The 22,969-nt window shown below is 35.6% G+C and overlaps 1 protein-coding gene across 1 annotated transcript in view; it reads left to right on the forward strand.

Annotated features, from left to right (window-relative positions):
* The window catches only part of RPS6KC1 (ribosomal protein S6 kinase C1), a 203,602-nt gene that overhangs the window by 148,963 nt on the left and 31,670 nt on the right, over positions 1-22,969 (forward strand). Inside the window, exons 13-14 of the mRNA XM_044674955.1 lie at positions 15,855-17,468; positions 17,740-17,829. Of these exons, the coding sequence (XP_044530890.1) occupies positions 15,855-17,468; positions 17,740-17,829 (1,704 nt within the window). The remainder of the gene's footprint in view (positions 1-15,854; positions 17,469-17,739; positions 17,830-22,969) is intronic.

The raw sequence follows: 22,969 nt of genomic DNA on the forward strand, positions 1-22,969 counted from the left end.
CTGTCTCCCTCCCTCCCTCCCTCCCTCTCTTCCTTCCTTCCCTCTCTACCTTTTCCTCTGTCTCCCTCCCTCCCTCTCTCCCTCTCTTCCTTCCTTCCCTCTCTACCTTTTCCTCTCTCTTTATTCTTTCCTCATAAACTTCCTCTTTGAACATTACCTAGCACTTTCTTATCCCCATGCCCATTATTGTGTCATGTAAAATCTTAAATTATCTTTATCTGCATCAGTGTTTTATCTTCTCAATAAACTGTAAATTCCATTAGGGAAAGGATTATGTTGTAGCTAAACTTTGGGTCTTCCCTGATGCCTTGCACAGGGCTTTGTATAAACAAGGCACTTAATATTTATTGATCTTGATAATAATAGTAATAATAATAACAACTCACTTTAAATAGTGCTTTAAAGTTTACAAAATCAGTTTCTCACAATAATCCTCCACTAGGTAGCGTCAGTATTTGGAATGTCAATCTCAGAAGTACCTTTTTTCTACTCATTCATATTTTTAAAAATGATACCATAAAGTCATAATATCCTGTTTGTGTCCTTGTGGGTAAAAGAACAACATGGCAAAAAAAGTGAGCATTTATATAGAGCTTCTAAAATTTGCAAAACACCTTACAAATATTTTTTTACATCATGCTCATAACAACCCTAAGAGTTAATTACTATTATTATTACCATTTTACAGATGAGGAAACTGGAGTAGACATGTTAAATGACTTGATCAGGGTCACTAAGCTAGAAGTTTCTTTAAAAAAAATTAATTAGTTAGCTAAACTAATTAATTTAGAATATTTTTCCATGGTTACATGATTCATGTTCTTTCCCTTCCTCTCCCCCCTCCTGTAGCTTACAAGCAATTCCACTGGGTTTTACATGTATCATTGATCAAGACCTATTTCCATATTATTGTTTGCAATTGGGTGATTGTTTAGAGCAATGATTCCCAAAGTGGGCGCTACCACCCCCTGGTGGGTGCTGTAGCAATCTAGGTGGGTGGTGATGGCCACACTTTTTTTGCGTTACATTCTATTCTGAGTTCAATAAATAGTTTCATAATTTCCAGGGGGCTCTAAGTAATATTTTTTCTGGAAAGGGGGCGGTAGGCCAAAAAAGTTTGGGAACCACTGGTTTAGAGTCCACATCCCCCAGCATATCCCCAATGAACCATGTGACTAAGCAAATATTTTTTTTCCGTGTTTCTACTCTCACAGTTCTTTTTCTGGATGCGGATAGCATTCTTTCTTATAAGTCCCTCAGAATTGTCCTGGATCATTGCATTGCTGCTAGCAGAGAACTCACCACAGTGTATCAGTCTCTGTGTACAATGTTGTCCTGATTCTGCTCCTTTCACTCTGCATCAATTCCTGGAGGTCTTTCCAGTTGACATGGAATTCCTCCAGTTCATTATTCCTTTTAGCATAATAGTATTCCATCACCAACAGTTACCAAAATTTGTTTAGCCATTCCCCAATTTTTTGCCACCACAGAGAGCACAGCTACAAATATTTTTGTACAGGTCTTTTTCCTTATTATCTCTTCGGGGTATAAACCCAGCAGTGGTATGACTGGATCAAAGGGCAGGCAGTCTTTTAAAACTCTTTTTGCATAGTTCCAAATTGCCTTTCAGAATGGTTGGATCAATTCACAATTCTACCAGCAGTGTATTAGTGTCCCAATTTTGCCACATCCTTTCCAACATTTATTATTTTCCTTTGCTGTCATATTAAGCTAGGAAGTTTCTGAGGCCAGATTTGAACTCATATTTTTCTGACACCAAGTCCTTTGCTCTATCCATTGTATCATCTAGCTGCTTTTTTAAAAAAAGGAATTCTATTTTAACTTTTGTAATATTTAGCCAACACTATTTTACTCACAATATATGCTTTTGTTTTAATATTTTATTTTGAACTGAAACAGAAAAAAGGACACTCACATAAACAGTATGACACAAGATTTTATATGAAACTATAAATCTTCATTGTGAAAATAACACTTGCTACTATTTGTATATGTATTCTCTAATGTTACTTTCAAAATTGTCCTGCTTTACTATGCTTCACTTTGAACTTCCTTTTTTAAATCTTCTGTGAGTTTTTGGAAATGTTTCAATTGCCTTTGAGGGCTACTTGCATCTCTTGTCTGTCTCTTGTACCAGGAGGGTAAATGGTGGTTTTTTTTGGCTTTGCCCTTTGTGTTGGCTTTTCTGGTGGCTCTTTTTCTTATTGCCTATAGTTTTTAGCTGGTTTTCATATATTTCGGGGTAGAAGAAAACACTTTCTGTAGTTTGTCATTGGGTTTTTTGATCATTTGGTCTGGTGAGAATTTCTGTTTTTTTCTGGAGTAGGTTTTTGGGAACTGGGTATGCTGCTGTCATTTAGGAAGTAATTTTGTCTGGCCATCACTATTTGCCTAAAAATGGATGTTATTTCTATTTTGAGAATTTGCATTTATTCAGAGTTGTCTCATATTTAGGTTCAAAGAATCACAGAATAGGAGAGATATAAGAGATCTAAGAGCCTTCAAAAGTCACAAAAGTAGTAAGCAGAAAGAGAGAATTTGAATGCTGATATATGGCTCCACATCACATGTAAAGTTTATGCAGTCTGATTTCTAACTTTATTATTTGACTTAAACTGGTTTCTCCAAAGTTGCCAATGATCTCTTTATTGCCAAATGTAATGACTTTTTAAAAATTCTTCAACCTTCTTACCTTCTCTGCAGCTTTTGATATTGTTGATCACTCTCTTCTCTTTGATAATCTCTTCTATCTAGGTTTTTGTCACACTGCTCTTACCTGGTTCTCCTCCTCCCTATCTGACTACTTCTCAGTTTCCTTTGCTGCATATTCATCCAAAATATAGTAGCTAAGCATTGGTGTTCCCAAAGTTTGTCCTCTTCTCTCCTCCTTCTATACTATTTTATTTGGTGTTCTCATCAGCCACCATGAATTTTCTTCTCTGTCATAGCTACTACCTGGTTCAGGCTCTTCTACCTCATACCTGGACTATTATAGTAGCCTGTAGTTTGGTCTGCTTGTCTCAAGTCTCTTTACACACAAATCCATCCTTCCCCCAGCTGCTAAAATGATCCTCCAATGTGGGAGTCTGATCATATCCTTCTGCCTACTCAGTAAACTCCAGTGTCACTCTGTTACCTCCAGAATCAAATCTAAAATTCTGTTTGCCTTTTAAAGCTGATCGTAACCTGTTCTTTGGTACCTCCAGTCCTTTTTTTTCACCTTATTCTCCTCTATGATCTCTGCCATCCAGGAACACAAGTCTTTTGGCTAATTCTTGGCATAGAATATTCCATCTCCCTCCTCCATATTTTTTCACTGTCTGTCCCCCATGAAGAGGGAGAGCATTCCAGAATGTTCTCTTTTCATTTCTGCTTGCTGACTTCCTTTAAATCTCAACTTGAATGCTAACATGCAAGAATTCTTTTCTTGACCCCCTCTATGCTAGTGCCCCTGAGATTGTCTCCATTTTATATAGCCTATATATCTTGTGTATATCTTAATTTTACATAGTTGTTTGCACATTATCATCATAAGAATGTGAACTCTTTGAGGTAGGCATTGTTTTTGCCTTTTATCTCTGGTGCTGAGCATAGTACCTGACACTTGGTAACTGCTTACTCAGTGCTTGTTGACTGACCTTTGCCAGTCCCTGGAAAAAAATATCAAATTTCCAAAGGCTCAAAAAGATCTCTGGGGCACCCTACTGGAGACTACTCTCCAACTTGACATTGTCCCATCATTAACTTGGGCCTCTCATCCAACCAGTTCCAAATCCACCGAGTTATATTGTTATGGATTTTATAGCTCTCTCATTCACAAGAACAGTGTTGAAAGGGTTTGTCAAATGCTTTGCTGATATATCAGTATAATTTATTTACATCTTTCCCTGATCTACTAGTCTAGTTATCTTGTCATAAAGAGGCAAAGAGGTTAGTCTGACATAACTTGTTTTTGATGAAGCCCTATTGGCTTTCAGTGATCATTGCTTTCTTTTCTAAGTATTCATGTGCCTTTTTCTTGATATTGTATTCTAGAATTCTGCCAGGAATAAAAGTCACACTGGTCTGTAGTTTGTAGATGCCATCCATTTTTGGGAAAAATTAGGATCATATTTTTCCTCTTCCAATCTAGAGCACTCCTCCTGTCTTCTAGTCTTCAACAGTTTATGGACAGTGGCTCAGAAATCACTTCTGCCAGTTCCGTTAGTATTCTAGGATGTAGTTTGTCTTGGTGACTGAATTCACTGAAGGGAGCCAGGTACTGCTGATCCATTTCCTTTATAACACATGAATTTTTACTTCCTGTTAATCAATATTCTGACCTCCCAGTTTCAAAGGTCATTTTCCTTGGAGGAGAAATCAGAAGCAAAATAGAAGTTGAGAGGTTTCACTCTTTTATTGTCTCCTTTTATCCTATGCCACCTCAAGTTAAAACATTTTCATCTTAATTGTGAATAAAGTGATATTGTTCCCAGTGAAAAATCTCTCCATTTATATAGGTAAGATAGTATGAGGTATTGGAATCTTAGAGTAAGGAAATCTCCCTTGATTTGAATTCTAACTTTGGCTATCACTAGTTGTGTGACCATGGACAAATTAGTTATGCTCTAGCCCCCTGAAATGTTCTATCTGGCTGCCATGTTATTTATTCCTAATCTGACGAACACAATGAGTAGGATACAATTCAATGAAACTTTGAAAGAATTGCCTTCAGACTGACAGATGAGCATTTCCTTTCCTTTGGCCCCCTCTTTAAAAAGTTTGCCCATCACTGCTCTAGGAGACTCAGGTTCATTATCTGCAAAATGTAGATAATAGTATTTCTATGGCTACCTTATAAGTGTGGCAAATAAAATTATAAACTGAAGTACATGGCTCCAAGCAAAACCAATTTATTAATTCATATAACTGTTAACAAAATGGGTTAGTCTTGGCAACCTCAGTAAAACAAATTACCCCAGTGAGACAGAGTGGACCTCTTTTTACTGGCACACAATAAAGAAGGGGTCTTTTGAGGCTTGGGACATTACAACTGTCTATATTAAGAAAGGTGGGCTGGCATTTAGGGAAGGCTAATCATGCACCTCTCTGACAATTAAGAATGTTAATTGTTTTGTGGGACCCATCTGCATTTTGAAATCTTTACCAGGTGATCAGAACTCCCCAACTTACTGTCTCCTTGGAAGAGATAAAAACTCTCCTAATTTCATAAGGGCAGAAGAAGACAGATGACATATTTTTTTGGAGATGATACCAAGTTAATTTGTTGAGCTGAAAGATTACAACCAGATGTACTGGAAGTATTCCAGGGGCTACTGGTATGAGAGATTATAACTGTTCTTTTAATTATAACTTTAAACTAACTCAGAAGGACAACTGAATCCCTGAATTCTATTCAAAGATGTACAAAAGAGACTTAACACAGATACAGAATCAATTATGATATGAAATCGACACAATATAGAGACAATATGATAGAAGTAAAAACAGTAGAAACTTGAGGTAATACTAATTTGATCTTTTGATAGGCTTGTGAGATAAGTACTTTGTAAACCATAAAGCAGTATCTAAATGGTAGTTTTTATTTTATAGACTTTCAAAGAAGTAAAACAATTTTATGTATTCCAGCATTCTGGATTTGGAGAGCAAAAAGGGCCCATTCAAAAAAATATGTCCCATCAGAAGAACAATAAGAGCCTATTTCAAGGGGAAAGTAGTCTGAATTCCTCATGAGCATTCATATATATATTATCATTAATATAGGAATAAACCCAAGCAATGGAAAAGAATTTTGGACTTACAGATTACTCACCTTTTTTAGTGGAGAGAGGATTATTGTTTCACCAGAAGTATCAAAATGCACATAATATGACTAAAGGCCCAATTCTATCAAATCAAAATATTTGTTTATTCATTACTGAATAACAAAAAGAAATGATTGAATATGTCAAAGGAAAGGATTTCCCACTTTACTTAGACTTTAGAGAGGTATTACTTGCTAATCATTTGGTCATGTAAGATTTCATGTGGAAGCCTACAAAATATAGAGCAGGAAGGAACATTAGAAATCATATATGTAGTTCAATCTGTTCTTTTTAGGCATGAGGAAATCAAGACCCCAAATTTCACAGGCAGTAATAAGTATAGCAATTTTCAAAAACAGATTTGAAGGACTCATGATAGTATGGTATTGTAGATAGAATGCTGGACTAAGAATCTGGAAGCCTTGGACTTGAATATTACTTTTGACATTTATTAGCTATGCGACTCTGGACAAGTCATTTCATGTCTCCCAATTTAAGTTTCCTCTTCTCTAAGATTGGACTAGATGACATCTAATATTCCTTTTAGCATTGAGTCTATTTGCCTTCTTTTTTTATCAACATAGTACTGTTTTCATTATATCACTGATGGTAATTTAGTGATAAGCGCTTATATTTTCTGTTTTTATTTTCAAAATTCAACATTAAACCTTTTAAGCTAATCTATACAATTAGCTAGGTAATAATGATATTCATGGGAGCTTGAATTTTACTTCAGTATTAATTTTATAACTGTCAACTTAGCAGGCAATTTGTGGTTTTATGCTTAGGTTTAAAGTTTATAAAAATATTTCTAAGAATTACTACCAATGGGTCAAAACTATATTTTAGTAAACAAAGAGCTTTTTTTGGTTTGGTCTTTTAAACTCTTAATATAACTCGTCTTTTTGAAAACCATATTGACTTTTTGAAAATCTTTTTACTTGCTTGCCCGAGTTTTTAGTTAATGAAATCATCTTTAATTACTACAAAAATTAAGTCCAGAATATTAGGTAGGCCACCTTAGAAGAAGCTGAAATAAAATGACTTTTGTCCCTAGGTAAAGAAGTTTTTTATTTTCTATTGAAAAACATGAAGGTGCTAAACCTGTATTGCTAGAGGACTTTCCTTTACAAAAGTTCACTGTACTAATGTGCCTATGGAAAAGCCTATACTAAATCCTTTGTCACATTTCTGCCACTTAGAGTGACCTGCACTGAGAAATTGTGACTTGCTCTGAGTCACATAGCCAAGATGTCAGGTATGAGACTTGAATCTAGGTCTTCCTGTTTTCCAAGCTAACTCTCTTCAACAAATCTGCTTGTCTTGGAAGTACCATTGAAATCTTTAGAAGGTTCTTTCAAGGAGCTGACTGTGAAACAAATAAAGAAAATCTTCAGAGTGCTGGCGTTTTTATTTTTGTTGTATTTTTCAAACTCTTACCTTTTGGCTTAGAATCGATACCAATTCTAAGGCAGAATGCTGTAAGGGTTAAATGACTTGCCCAGGGTCACACAGCTAGGAAGTGTCTGAGGCCACATTTAAACTCAAGTTCTTCTGATTCCAGGCCTGATGCTTTATCCATTGTACTAACTAACTATCCCTTGTTGTGCTTTTTAAGAATATAATTGGTAGGCTTTAATATATGGTTTTTCTTTTTGATATTATCCAGCCTGGAAATTTCAGAAATATATGCTTTATGAAATAAATTAGGGGTTTTCCTGGGACATCAAAGTTTGAATGATAATAGCTATCTTCCTGAGAGAAAACAGCATAAATTCTCAGGAGTTGTATTTTTATTGAATTTTCATAGAACTCAACAAATTGCACATCAAATTACAAATTTTGCATATATAATAAATTAGCTATAGAAAGCTGGTGCTATCATGTTTGGATATAGCAGGATTTGAATCAGAAGGATTTGTTAATGCTGATAAAGATAGTCACAGACTTATTTAAAAGATATATATATATATTTTGCAATGAGGTTTATAAACATGGAAAATGGTATCAGATTTGAAATGTAAGATTTTTGTCTTATGTTTCTAGTAACAATAATAATGCTCACAATAGCTCACATTTATTTAGTGCTTTAAGATTTACAAAGCATTTTACAAATATCTCATTTGATCTTCATACCAATCCTGGGAGATAGATGATATTATTCCTATTTTACAGATGAGAGGACACTAAGGCTGAGAAAGGTTAAATGACTTTTCTAAGGGTCACACAGCTAGTGGGTATCTGAGGCTGGAATTGAACTCCAGTCTTTCTGACTCCAGGTACAGCATTCTATACATTATGCCACTTAGCTGTCTGTATTAATAAATTAATAATATTTAATTGACAATATATATAATAAATAGATTAATATTTATCGTAAGCAGAATAGACTGATGCTTTTTGACTCATTGGCCAGAAGGGTGAATGAGCCTACCTCTTGCTTCTCATTGTCATTTTCAGATTGTCTCCTTCACCTTCAGTTATCTGCTTCACCTTCTTTAACTTGGAAACTGTATTTTGGCTATGATAATCTTGAGCCGTTTCAGTTTGGAGTTTCATTTTAGGAGTTGACCAGGAGAATCTTTTCATCTTGATTCTATTCTCTCTATTAGTAGATCCAAGAAATTTTCTTTTATGGTTTCTTAAAATAATTGCTTCCCAAATTTTTGTTTAGTCATGATTTTAAAGGTCTTATGATTCTTAAATTACATCATCTTGTTTTGTTTTCCAGTTCTGTTTTTTAAGTAAAAGAAATCTTAGATGTTTGGGGCTTTCTTTTTTTCAGTCTTTAAAAATTTTTTTTCTTTTTTGTCTTGTGGAATCCCTGGAATCACAAAATCTATTTGCTCAAGCCCAATTTAAAAAAAAAGAAAACTCAACTTTTATCTTAGAATCGATACTAAGTAATCAGTTCCAAGGCAGAAATGTGGTAAGGGCTAGGCAGTGGGGTAAAGTGACTTACCCAGGGACATGTCTGAGGCCATTTTGAACTTAGGACCTCTGGCCTTCAGGCCTAGCTCTCTATCCACTGAGATCCTTATTGTCTCAAGAGTTTTTGGGGGGTTTTTTGGATAATGTTTTCTGCCTCTAGTCTAAGTTCTCCTAATTTTCCCCTAAAAACCTCTAATTTCATTTAAAAAATCTTTGGCTTCATTTCTTATAGCCACTACTATAATTCTTTCTGTGAGATTATACTTCTGCTTGTTGTGAAGTTAACTTGTTTATGGATTAACCTCTTTAACTTCTTTTAATTGATAATATTTATTGCTAATGTTCAGTGTTTTCTTTTCTTTGCTCCTATTTCCAGCCTTTGTTTTTGAATTGGAACTTTATGTGAAGATCAGCTCTTGTTTCCTCCTATCCTCTTAGATGGAGTGGATAGGCTTTGATACTATTCCTTGTTAGCCTGGATGCTGTTGCTCTTCTGATTGGAGTATGGGGAACTAGGCTTTATGCTTTGCTACAGTCCCCAGTTTCTTCCATCTCTCCCGATTGTCCAGTGTTGGTATTGGAGTGACTTTTCTCTGTTTTACATCTTACCAAATCCCTAGCCAGGAGCTGGTACTATTTCTTGCTGTGGCCTTGAAAATCCTCAGTCTGTTACAGAAGTACAACTGAATTCAGGCCTTCTGCAAGATCCTCCAGAACTTATGTCCTTGTTTTGAATAGACAATTATCACTAAGTGTTTCAGAAGTGCCTACTATGTGCCAAATATGTGCGACTTTTTCAGGATACTAAGAAAGGTATCAACATTTCTTCCCTCGGAGACAAAGTAATTGGAAAAGACAATACATAAGAAAAGCTGAGACGTGCAGGCATTTTCTCTGGTCATCCTGGAATGTTCTCCTTCATCTTCACCTCTTGGCTTCTTTTATTTTTATTTATTTATTTATTGTTTTTGAGCCCTACCTTCTGTCTTAATAGCAGTTTTAAGATAGAAGAGCAGCAAGGGCTAGGCAGTTAGGGTTAAATGACTTGCTTAAGGGTTACTTAGCTAGGAATGTCTCCTAGCTTTTTAAAAAATTTTAACTAAAATCCCATCCTTTATTTTATTTTTTTCCAGTTTTCATTGTCATGCAAAAAATACTTCCATGTTGGTCACTGTTGTAAGAATACATAACCAAAACCCCAAAATAAAACCAAAGCTACACTGATGTGAAAGATAACTCCAACAATTCTTTCTCTGGAGGTGGATAGCATCCCTGTCATAAGTCTTTCAGGATTGTTCCAGATCATTGCATTGCTGAGAATAACCAAGTTTTCACAGAAAGTCACCATCCAGTATTGCTCTTACTGTGTATAATGTTCTCCCAGTTCTGCTTATTTCATTCTGTATCAGTTCCTGCAGATCTTTCCAGCTTTTTCTGAAATCATCCTGCTTATCATTTCTTATAGCACAATAGTATTCCATCACCAACTTATGCCACAATTTGTTCAGCCATTCCACAATTGATGGACATCCTCATAATTTCCAATTCTTTGCCACAATAAAAATATTTTTGTACAAGTAGGTCCTTACCCATTTTTTTATTATCTCTTTAGGATATAGATTTGGTAGGTGAGTGGCATTACTGAATCAAAGGGTATGCACAGTTTTATAGTCCTTTGGGCAAAGTATCAAATTGCCCTCCAGAGTGCTTGGATCAATTTGCTACTCCACCAATAATGCATTAGTGTTCCAATTTTGCCACATCCCTTCCAACATCTACCACTTTCCTTTATTGCCATAATGACCAATTCGAAAGGTGTGAGGTGGTATCTCAGTGTTGCTTTAATTTGTATTTCTCTAATCAAGAGTGAAAATGCCATCTTTTACAGGAAGCATTTCCCAACTCCTCTTAATTCTGCTGCCTTTCCTCTGCTAATCATTTCCTATTTATCCTTTTTGTGGCTCATTTTTACATATTTGTTTGCTTATTGCCCTTCCATTAAATTGTGAGCCCCTTGAGGACAGAGACTACCTTTTGCCTTTTTATTGCATCCACAGTGCTTAGAACAGTGCCTGGCACATAATAGGCTCTTAATAAATGTTTACAACTATATGTAGATATATATGTATATACACAATACAATATATGTGATGATATATATTCTATTATGTAATATATTGTTATATGATTAATTTGTGACATATAGTATCTATAGTACACATAGTAGGTCATATATACACATATTACTATATATTACATATGACACATATGCAAAGAGAGAGAGTGTGTTAAACTGCTTGTTAGAATTCTCCCACTGGATATCTCTTAAGTACCTCAATATCAATAGGCCCCCAAAAGAACTCATTATCTTTCCCCTTATATTCATTCCTTTTCCTGATTGCCACATTTCTGTAGAGAGTGCCCACATTGTTCCTTCCATCCACCTGTTTTGCAACCTTGTTGTGGTCCTTGATCCTCCCTCATCTCAAGGAGCTTCAGTGCTTTCTTATCTAATTGCCTTAAAGAGAATCTACAGACTAGACTCCTCTGCCAGGCACAGAAAAACCTTCAGAGCACATTTCTCCTGCTTGCCTCCTTCTCCTCAATTTCTTAGAATTCCTAGGTGCCTCTTCCTTAAGGAAATCTTTGCTGTTTCCCTCAGATGTTAGTGCTGCCTCTTCCCAAATGTTGTGTACTCAACTTATATGTAGTATGTATTTATCTATGAACTTGTATACTATCGTATAATATCAGTTCCTTAGTGTCAAGAATTGCCTTTTGCCTTTGTATCCCCAGTAGCTAGCACATTAACTTAAATCTTATAGGTGCTTAATAATTGATTATTAAGGGACAGCTTGGTGGCTCAGTGCCAGGCTTGGGGACTGGAGTTCTTGGACTCATATTTGGCCTCAGACACTTGCTCACTGTGTGACTCCGAACAAGTCACTTAACTCTAGTTGCCTAACCCTCACTACTCTTCTGCCTTAGAACTGATATTTAGTATCAATTCTAAGACAGATGGTAAAGGTTTATTTTTTTAAAGATTATTGATTAGTTGTTTTAGTCATGTTACAGCTCAAATAACTATTTCATAGTTTCTATGTACTATGTACCAAATAATACTGCCTGAGACATAATTTCAAATAATAAGACCATAATATCACAGTGCTGTTCCCCTCCCCAGGAGAAGTATCAGGAAATTAGGAATTCAATTGGGAGGCTGGCTTAGTGTTCTGAGGGTGAACTTAAGCAGACCTAATGTAGGATTGTGGTTTTGTGAATGTAAAGAAGGGGCTTGATGAAAGATATAACACTGAATAGTGTTTTTATGGGTGACTAAAAAAACAAACTTCTCAATAATCCTGTGTGATGGGCAAGCTAAATGTATCCCCATTTTGTGGAAAAATGAACTTCAGAGAGACTAAGTGTCATAGCCCCCCGGTACAAAGGTTTTAGCCAGTTAGACACAAGACTTTTGGGTCCTATTTTTAAGAAAGGCAGAAATATTGTGAATGAGAAAGCCTAAAGAGAGTCATACATTCTTAAATGTTCTTTAAATGTTTTTAGAATTTTAAGAGTAAAAAATATATGGTTACATGATTCATGTTCTTTCCCTCCCCTATTTCCTCCCTCCTCCCTGAGCTGACAAGCAATTCTACTGTTATACATGTATCACTGTTCAAAACCTATTTCCATATTATTAACATTTGCAGTAGAATGATCATTTAAATTAAGAATCCCCAATCATATACCCATTGAACCACGTGATCGATCATTCTTTCTCTGGATGTGGATAGCGTTCTTTCTCATAAGTCCCTCAGGATTTTCCTGGATCATTGCTTTGCTACTAGTAAAGAAGTCCATTATACACAATTCACATTTAGATGTATTTTTAGGAAACATGAGAAAATCTTTAGAAAAATACTTCCAAAATGAGATGTTGGTATATGGAAAGTTTTTTAGGACTTTAAGCTGTTTGCAAATTTTTGTTAGTGAGGTTTTAAAAACTGGGATCTGTATTTCTTAGAATCTTTTAAACTATTGTTTCATCTGATAACTGTAGTCACATAGTTCAGATGCTGGACACACTAAAAGGCACTACATCTCACTAATGGATTATCATTTCCATGCAAAACAGAGATTGCAATGGCTCTAGGAGTCAGTGATTGCTTATTCTATAGGGAATGACATCAGTATTTCTTTCCTGCCAAATTGAAATAAACCCCGAGTTTTGTAATTTTTAAATGCAATGCATCTTCAAAAACAGAGCTTGGATCAATCTCAAGATTTATTTTTAGGAACAGAAGTATATGATAAGACTGGGACAAGCCAGAAAAATAGATAATGAATTTAGATTAAACTTTGACATTAGTTTTTTTCCTTTGGTAGATTTTCACTGACACAATAGTTAATACTTAGTACAGTTTTGCAAATAGAACCAAGACATATATTTGCCATATAAGGGTTAAAATCATCTGATGAAACATCTAGCTGTATTAACTATTTCACAATTTTATAAGGTTGAATGCTGCCCCCCTCAGCTTAATTTTGTAATGTTTACATTATTGAAAGATACTTTAAAAATTATGACAGGATTATCATCCTAAATCTAGGAAAATTCTTATTTAATTTATTAAAATGACATCCTATAATAATTATGTACAGTAAGAATCTTTTGCTTCCACTTGTAGAAATGAGTTCTATAGATCCATATGTGCCTAAAGTCCACATGATCATTTTGTCTCTTTAAAAAATTCTGTTTTATTTCAAAAGCAAATGATATCCTTAACATAAGTAGAACTAAGGACTACTCATTTTTTTTCTTTCTTTTTCTTTTTTTTTTTTTTTTTTTTAACCCTTGTACTTCGGTGTATTGTCTCATAGGTGGAAGATTGGTAAGGGTGGGCAATGGGGGTCAAGTGACTTGCCCAGGGTCACACAGCTGGGAAGTGGCTGAGGCCAGGTTTGAACCTAGGACCTCCTGTCTCTAGGCCTGACTCTCACTCGACTGAGTTACCCAGCTGTCCCTCTACTCATTTTTTTTTTTAACCCTTACCTTCTATCTTAGAACATATTGGTTCTAAGATAGAAGAGTGGCAAGGGCTAGGCAATGAGTGTCAAGTGATTTGCCCAGGGTCACACAGCTAGAAAGTATCTGAGGCCAGATTTGAACCTAAGACCCCCCCCCCCATCTCTAGGCCTGGCTCTCAATCCACTGAGCCACCCAGCTGACCCCCTTCCCCCCCTTTTTAAAAATCCCTACTCATTTTTAAGATCATAAGTGTTCTGTCAATTTTTTCAGCCTTGCAGTTTATTGCTTAATATTTTATAGTGTTTTAAAAGTTTAGTACAATAAAATCATGATTTTGTTTTTTCATAATACAATTTAAGTAGAATGAATGCAAAGCTTCTTTGGTCACATTAGGTAATTTATGCTAGTATGGCATAGGTGAAATAAACCATTTGGAATATGGGTATTTCTCTTTCATAGTGTTTTAGTGTGTAAGTGTTGTGTAAGTGCTAGAAAAGGAATAGGAAGACAGTGAAATGAGACTTAGTTTTATTTTATGAATAGGTGAGTATAAAGCAGTATGTAAAGATCAAAGCTTTATGTTAAATATGGGCAAATGACATTAAGAATAGATTAGGGAGAAAAAGAAATATGTAGCTTGGAACTTTTGGGAATATCAGAGGAAAACAGGTGAAAACCCATGAGTAGACTCTTTTGTTTATTGACAAAATGAAAAGGAAAATGTAAAATAGTTTCTTTCTAGGGAAAGATAAGAATAAGACATACATAGATTACATATAAATGCCATTTTTTCTCCTCTTCTCTGCCTCTCCCCTCCTCCTCCTCCTCCTCCTCCTCCTCCTCCTCCTCCTCCTTCTCCTCCTCCTCCTCCTCTCTCCTCCTCCTCCTCCTCTCTCCTCCTCCTGTCTGAATTTCTGTTTTGGAGGATTGCATTATTTAAGCACATACTCTGAATTCATGAAAAGTTTTTTTTTCTTTTAGTGCTTCATTTATTTAGTCAGTAAAATCAAAGTGTAAGATATTGCCAAACATTGTTCTGTATGTGATTTAGGCAACTTTGGGTACATAATGCTTAATAACAATAATATAAAATGTATTGACTGAACTCCTTCTGATGCACCTTATTCAAGTCCCCATTTTGGAAGGTGCAATTATTTTTGCTCAAAATATGCTTCCTTCATTGTTGAATTTAAGGTTTCTTAATTTTTTTATTTTAGATTTCTAATTTTTTTCAGTTATGTTTTTATTTGATAAAATCTAGGTATATGTTTCTATATTGCATTTTACCTTCTAATAAATGTGGTGATATTTTGAAGCTAAAGCAAATTATTGGGAAATATCTATATAAAAGATATTGCTACTAAAGTACTTGGTTCACTAGCTTGGATTGATTTCTCTAATTTTAGTTTTTATAGATCCTTGATACTATATTAGCTTGCCTCACTAATGGGCTTTACTTGATCTTACACAGCACATGTTTGGGATGGGGAGAATTATTAGTATGTCACTTGTAAAGGCATAATTATATACCAGATACCAAATCTAGCCTCTAACCTTAGATTGGGCATTTAAAAAATGGAATAGCATTGTTGATTTTGTTCACCATGGAATACAGTTTTGAATAGCATTTATTTTTGTATTCCACTTGGCCCAAGGGGTCATGCTTGAAAAAATTCATACATAAACAAATCAAAACATAATCAGATGTTTCTATCATCTAGTTATATTAAACTATAAAGCAAACTAACTGACAGCTTTCATACTAATGTTCGTTGTAACTAGTGCTCCTTTAAGTGAAGAAATTGGCTATTATAATTTTTCATAATCTCCAGCCTTCAGAAAATTTGTTTAAAACTGCAATCACCAGTAATCAGCAGTTAAAGTTCTTTCTCAAGTGCTCTGCCACTCCAGAAAGCTAGTTATTACTGAACAAGTTATTACTTTATTTAAACAATGACTTCTTTTTTTCCCCTGTTATACTTAGAGAATGGAAATCTTCCATTCTGGTAAGACTATCTTGATTGTTGTTGTCTGAGATTTAATTTCTTCTTGATCTTTCTTTTTAGGTGGAAAATTGTGGTCCTACATTAGTAGATTTTTAAATCGGAGATCAGAAGAAAGCCTTGACATTCAGGAAGTAAAAAAGTCTACTCTTGCTGAAGTTCACCTGCAGCAGCCAACTCCTAGCCCCAAAGATAGCAGCAGCTTTGAGTCCAGAGAAAGCGATGGTGGCCACATGCTCAAAGTTCTGCAGCTGAAGACTAGTCTTACACCTAGTTCCCAAGAGGACAGTAGCAACCAGGAAGAAGATGGCCAAGATAGCTCCCCCAAATGGCCAGATTCTGGCTCAAGCTCAGAAGAAGAATGCACTACCAGCTATTTAACATTATGCAATGAATATGGGCAAGAAAAAATTGAACCTGGGACCTTGAACGAGGAACCCTTGATGAAGATTAAGGGAAATGGTGTTCGAACCAAAGATACAGGAATCTTACCAGCTCCTATTGCTTCCAGTAGTGACAGCCTCAGCTCTCAGCTGACTTCTCAGGAACTAAAATTTTTCACCGAAGATGCCAACACTGAAGTAGTTAGTCCACCAAGAATATCAGATTCTCTTAGTAGATCAAAGAACAGCCCTATGGCATTCTTTAGGATAGATAGTAAGGATAGCACTAATGAATTCCTTGGACTTGATTTTGGTGAAAAGTTATATAGCTTGAAGTCAGAACCCTTGAAACCATTTTTTGCTCTTCAAGATCAGGACAGCAGTTCTGGGAGTCTTGATGCTAGTGAAACTAGATTGGGGTTAAAAGCTCAGGACACCATCAGCAGGGGTTCAAATGACTCCGTCCCTGTTATTTCTTTTAAAGATGCTGCTTTTGATGATGTAAGTAGTACTGATGAAGGAAGGCCTGATCTTCTTGTCAATCTGCCTGGTGTGTTGGAGCCAACAAAAGAAGCTGCAGCTGAGGGGCCTGCTCAGTTGACACAGACTAATATAGGCATCTTAGAAAGTAAACTTTTAGAAGCTCCTGATGTTTTATGCCTCAATCTTAGCACAGAACCATGCCAAGGGCTTGAAGAAAAAGACACAGAGGCATCGAATGATCCCTGTAGTCACCAATTCCACAGTATAGAAGAGAAACACTATGCACAGGAGGGCACTAGGACACTACTTATAGCTGCTGTTGATCAAACTAGTTCAGGAGACAAGTCTTTGTTACTAAGTTCAGATGCTGAGTTTAAAGGATTTGGAATGGTTGCTCCCACACTAACTGCAAATAGCACAGAAGAAAGCTTATTCCTTATTTCTAATCCAGTCTCAGGTGCTAATGAATACAATGTAAATCCAGACACTTTAAAAAAAGAAGAAGTATTGCTCTTTGCAGATCGAGTTGAAGACCCTGGTAAAGAAGAGCCAACCCCTTCTTTATTCCAGCTAGACCCAAAAGACACTAAGGCTAAGGGCGACAGCGGATTAGCACTAGAAGGAGAGAAGGAAATACATCAGATTTTTGAGGACCTCGATAAAAAATTAGCACTAACCTCCAGGTTTTATATCCCAGAAGGCTGCATTCAAAGATGGGCAGCTGAAATGGTGGTAGCCCTTGATGCTTTACATAGAGAGGGAATTGTGTGCCGCGATTTGAACCCAAACAACATCTTATTGAATGATAGAGGTCAGGAACTTTTGCAAATGCATTTCTTTTTATTCGCTGTTGCTTCCAATTAACTGAGTAGGCGTTTTATCTTGTAATTAGTATCTTCATTTCCTGTCTAGAGCTTCATTATCAGTGCAGCAAATTCACCCCCAGTAATAGCTTCTAGTACTTAATGATGCCATTATTCTTAATGATACTGTTTTTAGCTACAAAAGGAGTAATTACAGTTCACTTCTGCAGAAAATGGAAGGGAAAAATGTTTTGATTTCTCCTGTCGTTTTGTTTTTAGGACACATTCAGCTAACGTATTTTAGCAGGTGGAGTGAGGTTGAAGATTCCTGTGACAGCGATGCCATAGAGAGAATGTACTGTGCCCCAGGTTAGAGCAATCACCTAAAATGTTTCACTTGAAAAGTATATCTGGGGAAGGGAGAAGAGTGAGAGGACAGGGGTGGGACCTCCAGGCTGGAGCAAAGGGCATTGGCTCAGCATGGAGGGCAGAATTGCTATTAATCCAGTAGCCGGTTGAAGTCTTTCCTGGAGCTATTCATTCCGGTGTTTCTGTTCTTGGTACTATTGCCAGCTGCCCTTGAAGAATGAATGAGTCTTTGGTTATACCATACCTTGTCCTCAGTTCCTGGTAAATGTTCTCAAGGGTCCCTTTTCTTATCTCCATCTAGTTGGACCAGGATGGGTTTGATTTTGATTTGTCAGCCCCAAAACTTAATTTAATTATTTTTACATTAAAAAAACAAATGCTCCTTATCTGTTTACCCTTAGTGTATATTTTTCACACCTTAGAAATATGGAGTCACATTCTTCATCAGTAAGAATGAGGGGGTTAAACTAGATGCTATTTAAAGACCCTTCTGGTTGTTTCTGAAACTTCTCTCCTTTTCTCTCTTAGAGCTTTTATATTTCCCAACTCTTTTGCTTGGAATTAGTTTGTATAAAAACCAAAGTTTGGGGAAAAAAGCAAAAACTGTTGAATGAAAAAGTATATAAGATTATTTTTCTATGAAATTTACTTTTTAATGTAGAAAATACAGTTGACATCTTAAAACTGAAGACCCTTTACAAAATGTCTCAACTTTTTGATCTTTATAAGGGCCATTGGGAAATGCCCCATGCCCCTTATAATATGTTGGTTTCAATAGTAAATGCTATTTAATGAGAATAATGAGGGGAAATGGACAAGATGCTGGGCATTTAAAAAACAGCTGTTAATATGTGACATTAATGATGTGCCAACCTGGTCTTTCAAAATGGTTGATTTAAAGTTATTTTTTTTTTTGCTTTGTTTGAAATTTTAGAGAACACAGATATTATTGTTGATGTTTTAAATCGACCTGGTTAGTCAAATATTTGCTATGATAAGTTTCTCCTGTCTTCCCTATACTATACTAATTTGAAAAATTAGAGAGTTGTTTCTGGTGTGTTAAATCCTTTGCAAACATATGAAGAAGCTTAAGCACATAAGTTGGCTTTGAGTTCCTGTTCCTTTCTATCTGACATTGGCCAGTCAGAATCCAGGGGTCCTTTACCTTTTACCCAGCTTTGAACCTCTTTAGAATGCTAAAACTGCTTTGCTTATCATCAGCAGAAGCCTTGAAGGGAGGCTCAAGTTGATAGTATTGGAATGATTAGCACTGGTATTGATCTTTCACTATATAACAAATACTAAATAGAGTAGTCTTGACTTTAACAGTGTTTCATTTCAGTTATTGGAAAATATGATATAAATACAGCTAAAGAGTTGTCTTTAAGTGCAAATTTGTTGTTAAGACTAAGTTCTTTATTTGAGAGCAGCAGAATTTTTCAGTCTTATAAGCAAATGATACGCTATTTTATCATGATGATATTCAATGAGTTTGGATTTCTTTTTTACTCTCCTTCTAGTTTTCTCATCATACCCCAAATGAGTACATTTGGGTAGCTGTACTTAGAGACTATATTTTTTGCCTCTCTCCAATAGATCTTGGTACCTTTTTTTGTGGTACCTTCTTTTGAAATATTATTAGTGTGAGTTAGTTGATGGGAGAACATAAGGAGGATATCTTGATCAAATTACTTTTTAAAGCTTATCTTATTCTCTGTCTCTCTTTTTTTCTTTCTCTTACACCTTCCCTGTCTCCCTCCTGTTTCCCCCTCTTAAAACATATGCTTTTTTCCTCCTTTTTCTTATTTTGGTAAAGCATAAATAACATTATGGGTAAAAGTGTACATTAATATTACATAATAACTGCAATCATTTACAGGGAAGTAGCAGGGAAATTCAGTTTGAGGTGTTTCTTTTGAATTAAAACTCAGGACTTAGCTGGATGAGATTTCCTGAAGCAGAAAGATCAGTGTTTAAAAGCAATGTATGAGGTGAAGTTTTGTTGAATTTCCCTAGTTTCCTTTTTTAATGGATACAGTGGTGTTCTTAATTTTGGTGAATGCTTTTCTTTTTGGTGTTAGATCAGAAACTGCTCAGTAGTGTATTTTGATGTTGTAGGAGATTCCTTTCCTCTTTGTTTTCATATTTATGATGCGTTGCAACTATAGAAACTACTTATTTCAAGCAAAACCATACAGGGTTCCATAATATGGCTTCAGTTTTGTGTAATGATATATTGCATTTGATCCTGGGCATTTTCTAAAATGTCCATTTTAAGGCAACTTTCCTAAGAAATTATGTTTCTCATAATTCACCAGCAGGTGGCATTCTACCATTAATGGATTTTTGCTATCCAATTCTTTGGCCGCTGTCCTTTCCCCAGCATTAGATAAAAGCTGTAGACTGAAGAAAGGCTTTGTTGTAATTATTTGCATAACAAGAATTGTACTTTCAAGCTTTGTGAGTTTCAAAATTGTTCTAGTATCATTGTGTGCATTGACTAATGTGGAAAGTCTCTCTACTTCTTGGATGGATTAGCATTTTAAGTTAGGAGTGAAACAAATAAAAAAAAGTCAATGTGACTCAAAATTAGTGCTAACATTTTAATTTGCTGAAACCATATTGTTGAGGAATTCCAGTCAAAAAAGTCCAACTTTATTTTTTATATTACAAGGAAAAAAAAAACAGCGATTACTGTTTCTTTTATAAATGGGTAATAAATAGTACTGATGGCAAAGAGCCTCCCTATCATGTATTAACATTTAAACTATTAGTAAATCATAAATCAATATAGTATTTTATTGTCTTTTTATAGAAAGGATTTTAAGATTTCCCCCAACCCTTACATCCTCATTGTTATTTTCTGAGTATTTCTAAAGCATGTTAAGCAGCTGATGTTTGGTTAGAAAGCAAAGTTGTTACAAGATTATGATGAGAATGATTCACTTCTGTTTAAACAGCCCTTTGCCCCTACTACCCTCGTAGCCCCTACCTTTATTCCTCCTCCCTTCTGGGAATCACATATTTGTCCTAAAAACATTATCCACCTGTCCTGTACTTTATAATATCAGCAATGTATCTTTTTATCTTCTGGTTAATGTGCCTTGGTATTTTGAGAAAAATTTCCAGTAACAGATTCGATTTACATGGACAGAAACTTGAGCAAATGCCAAACTAGCAGGGGGGCCATTATTCTGCTCTATAAATAAGTTTAAAAAAGAAACAAACACACACAGAAACCTGTGAATCAACATGTTTTGGTCTAATTGGAGGGAAAAGCAAGATAGATAAATTTTGAAATGCAAATGATCACCTTCTGTTATTTAAGTATAATTTTTGCCAACTTTGTGATCTTAGATTTAGAAAAGTCATTGCCATTTGAACAATACGGCAATCACTTTTACACTGTCAAGGAGGTTGGATATTCACAAGTTTCTAAAAACTAAACAAAGAACTTTTTTTTTAAGTATTGCCACTTTTTCTATACTTTAAAAAAATATTTCACCAAACAACAAAAAAGACAAAAAACCCACCAAGCTTTATCAGTCTACATCTGTGAAAAAGCCAGCACATAAATGACTGCAGCTGCAGCCTTATCAAGAGGGTCTGGAGCATACGAATTCACTGATCAAACCCAGCCCTGTTTTCAAAGTGGAAACCACTCCTTTTAGGTTCTCTTTGTGTCCTTAGATTATCTATTACAGTTCTCTAGAAAAGGTTTCATTTCTGTGTCATCGTGTGTGGGTATATGGGTCGCTTTCATACTGGGGCAACACAAAACCCGGGCCTGGCAGGGAGAGTAAAGAAAAGACACTCCTTGTAGAAGTGACCCTGCAGATATGGCAACACATGATTCCAATATTAAGCATCCTAGAACCCTTTCCCGGATTCATCCAGGTGAATGACTAAATAGAAAAGGAGATAAATTGGCTCTTTCTGAGATTGGCTCTTTCTACCATCATAAGGACTTCTTGGAACCCTTATGATTTTATTTCTATTTCTATTTATCTTACCATAGGTGGAAATTTTTAGGTGCTAAACCAACAGTAACTATTCAGTTATCACAACAGAGAGAGCTTTCTAAAGATTCTTCCCTAAGAGCAAAACAAGAGGAAGGGCTTATTTTTTTCTTAACACTGTTTTCCCCCCCACTTAAAACAATCTGAATGTTGTACCATAAGAAAATAGCATAAGAGTAGAAGGGCATATACCCTTTAAAATCAAAATCTATGCTAGCCATGTAAAATACAATCTGAGAAAGATGAGTAAGGCTGTATGCCTCAGAGTTTTCATGCTATTTTAAAGCACTTAAACTTCTCTTTCTAGTCTTAAACAAGTTGATATGGTCCCCTGCACCCCCATAAGTATGTGTCCTTCACCTTCGTTTTCTACCCCTTTATGAACCTTTGCAAATGTACTCTGAATATATCCTGCTTGAAATTTAAATGGATATTGCCATTGAAAGCTTTCTAGAATTAAGAATTTGCAGGTAAATGTCTGTTTAAATTGAAGAAGTCCAAAATGCTTCATACCACAACCTGATCTCCACGCTCCCAGATGTCAGATGACAGCTTCGCTCCCTTTCTTAGGCAATTTCACACTAGGAAGCAGCTCACAGCTGACTGTGGAAAGCACAACATGAAAAATGCTGAAAACTGTCCGCAAAATTGGGTTTTAGAGCATGACATTTATTTTGCTGACAGCTTTTCCTCTGCTGTTCCTGTTTTACCAAATAATTTGTAAGTATATTTCTTTTAGATAATTTCCCTTGGTTCCTTCCTTCCTACCCCCCTCAATATGTATAAAATTATATACATTTTATTTTTAAGAATAAGTGAAAGCTGTTCACTTGGTAATTGAGAACCAAAACAGAACATGAATCCCTTAAAGTTTCATTGAACTTGTGTAGATATATTATTTAAAGTTCTGGAAGTTATAAAAATTGGATTTTAGTCCCATCTTTATCATAGTCTCATTGAATAACCATCAGGCAAGTTATTCAGATGTTGGGAACTCAGTTTTTCATAGGTGCTATGTAGATAAATGATGTAATAAGTAGTCAGATAATTTAGCACCTTTCTGCTCCAAGTACAATCAGAATCCAAGCCACCTTCTTATTCTCTTCAGATTGTTCCTTAAG

This window comes from Gracilinanus agilis, chromosome 4 (assembly GCF_016433145.1).
Source record: "Gracilinanus agilis isolate LMUSP501 chromosome 4, AgileGrace, whole genome shotgun sequence".
Classification (NCBI taxonomy): Eukaryota; Metazoa; Chordata; class Mammalia; order Didelphimorphia; family Didelphidae; genus Gracilinanus; species Gracilinanus agilis.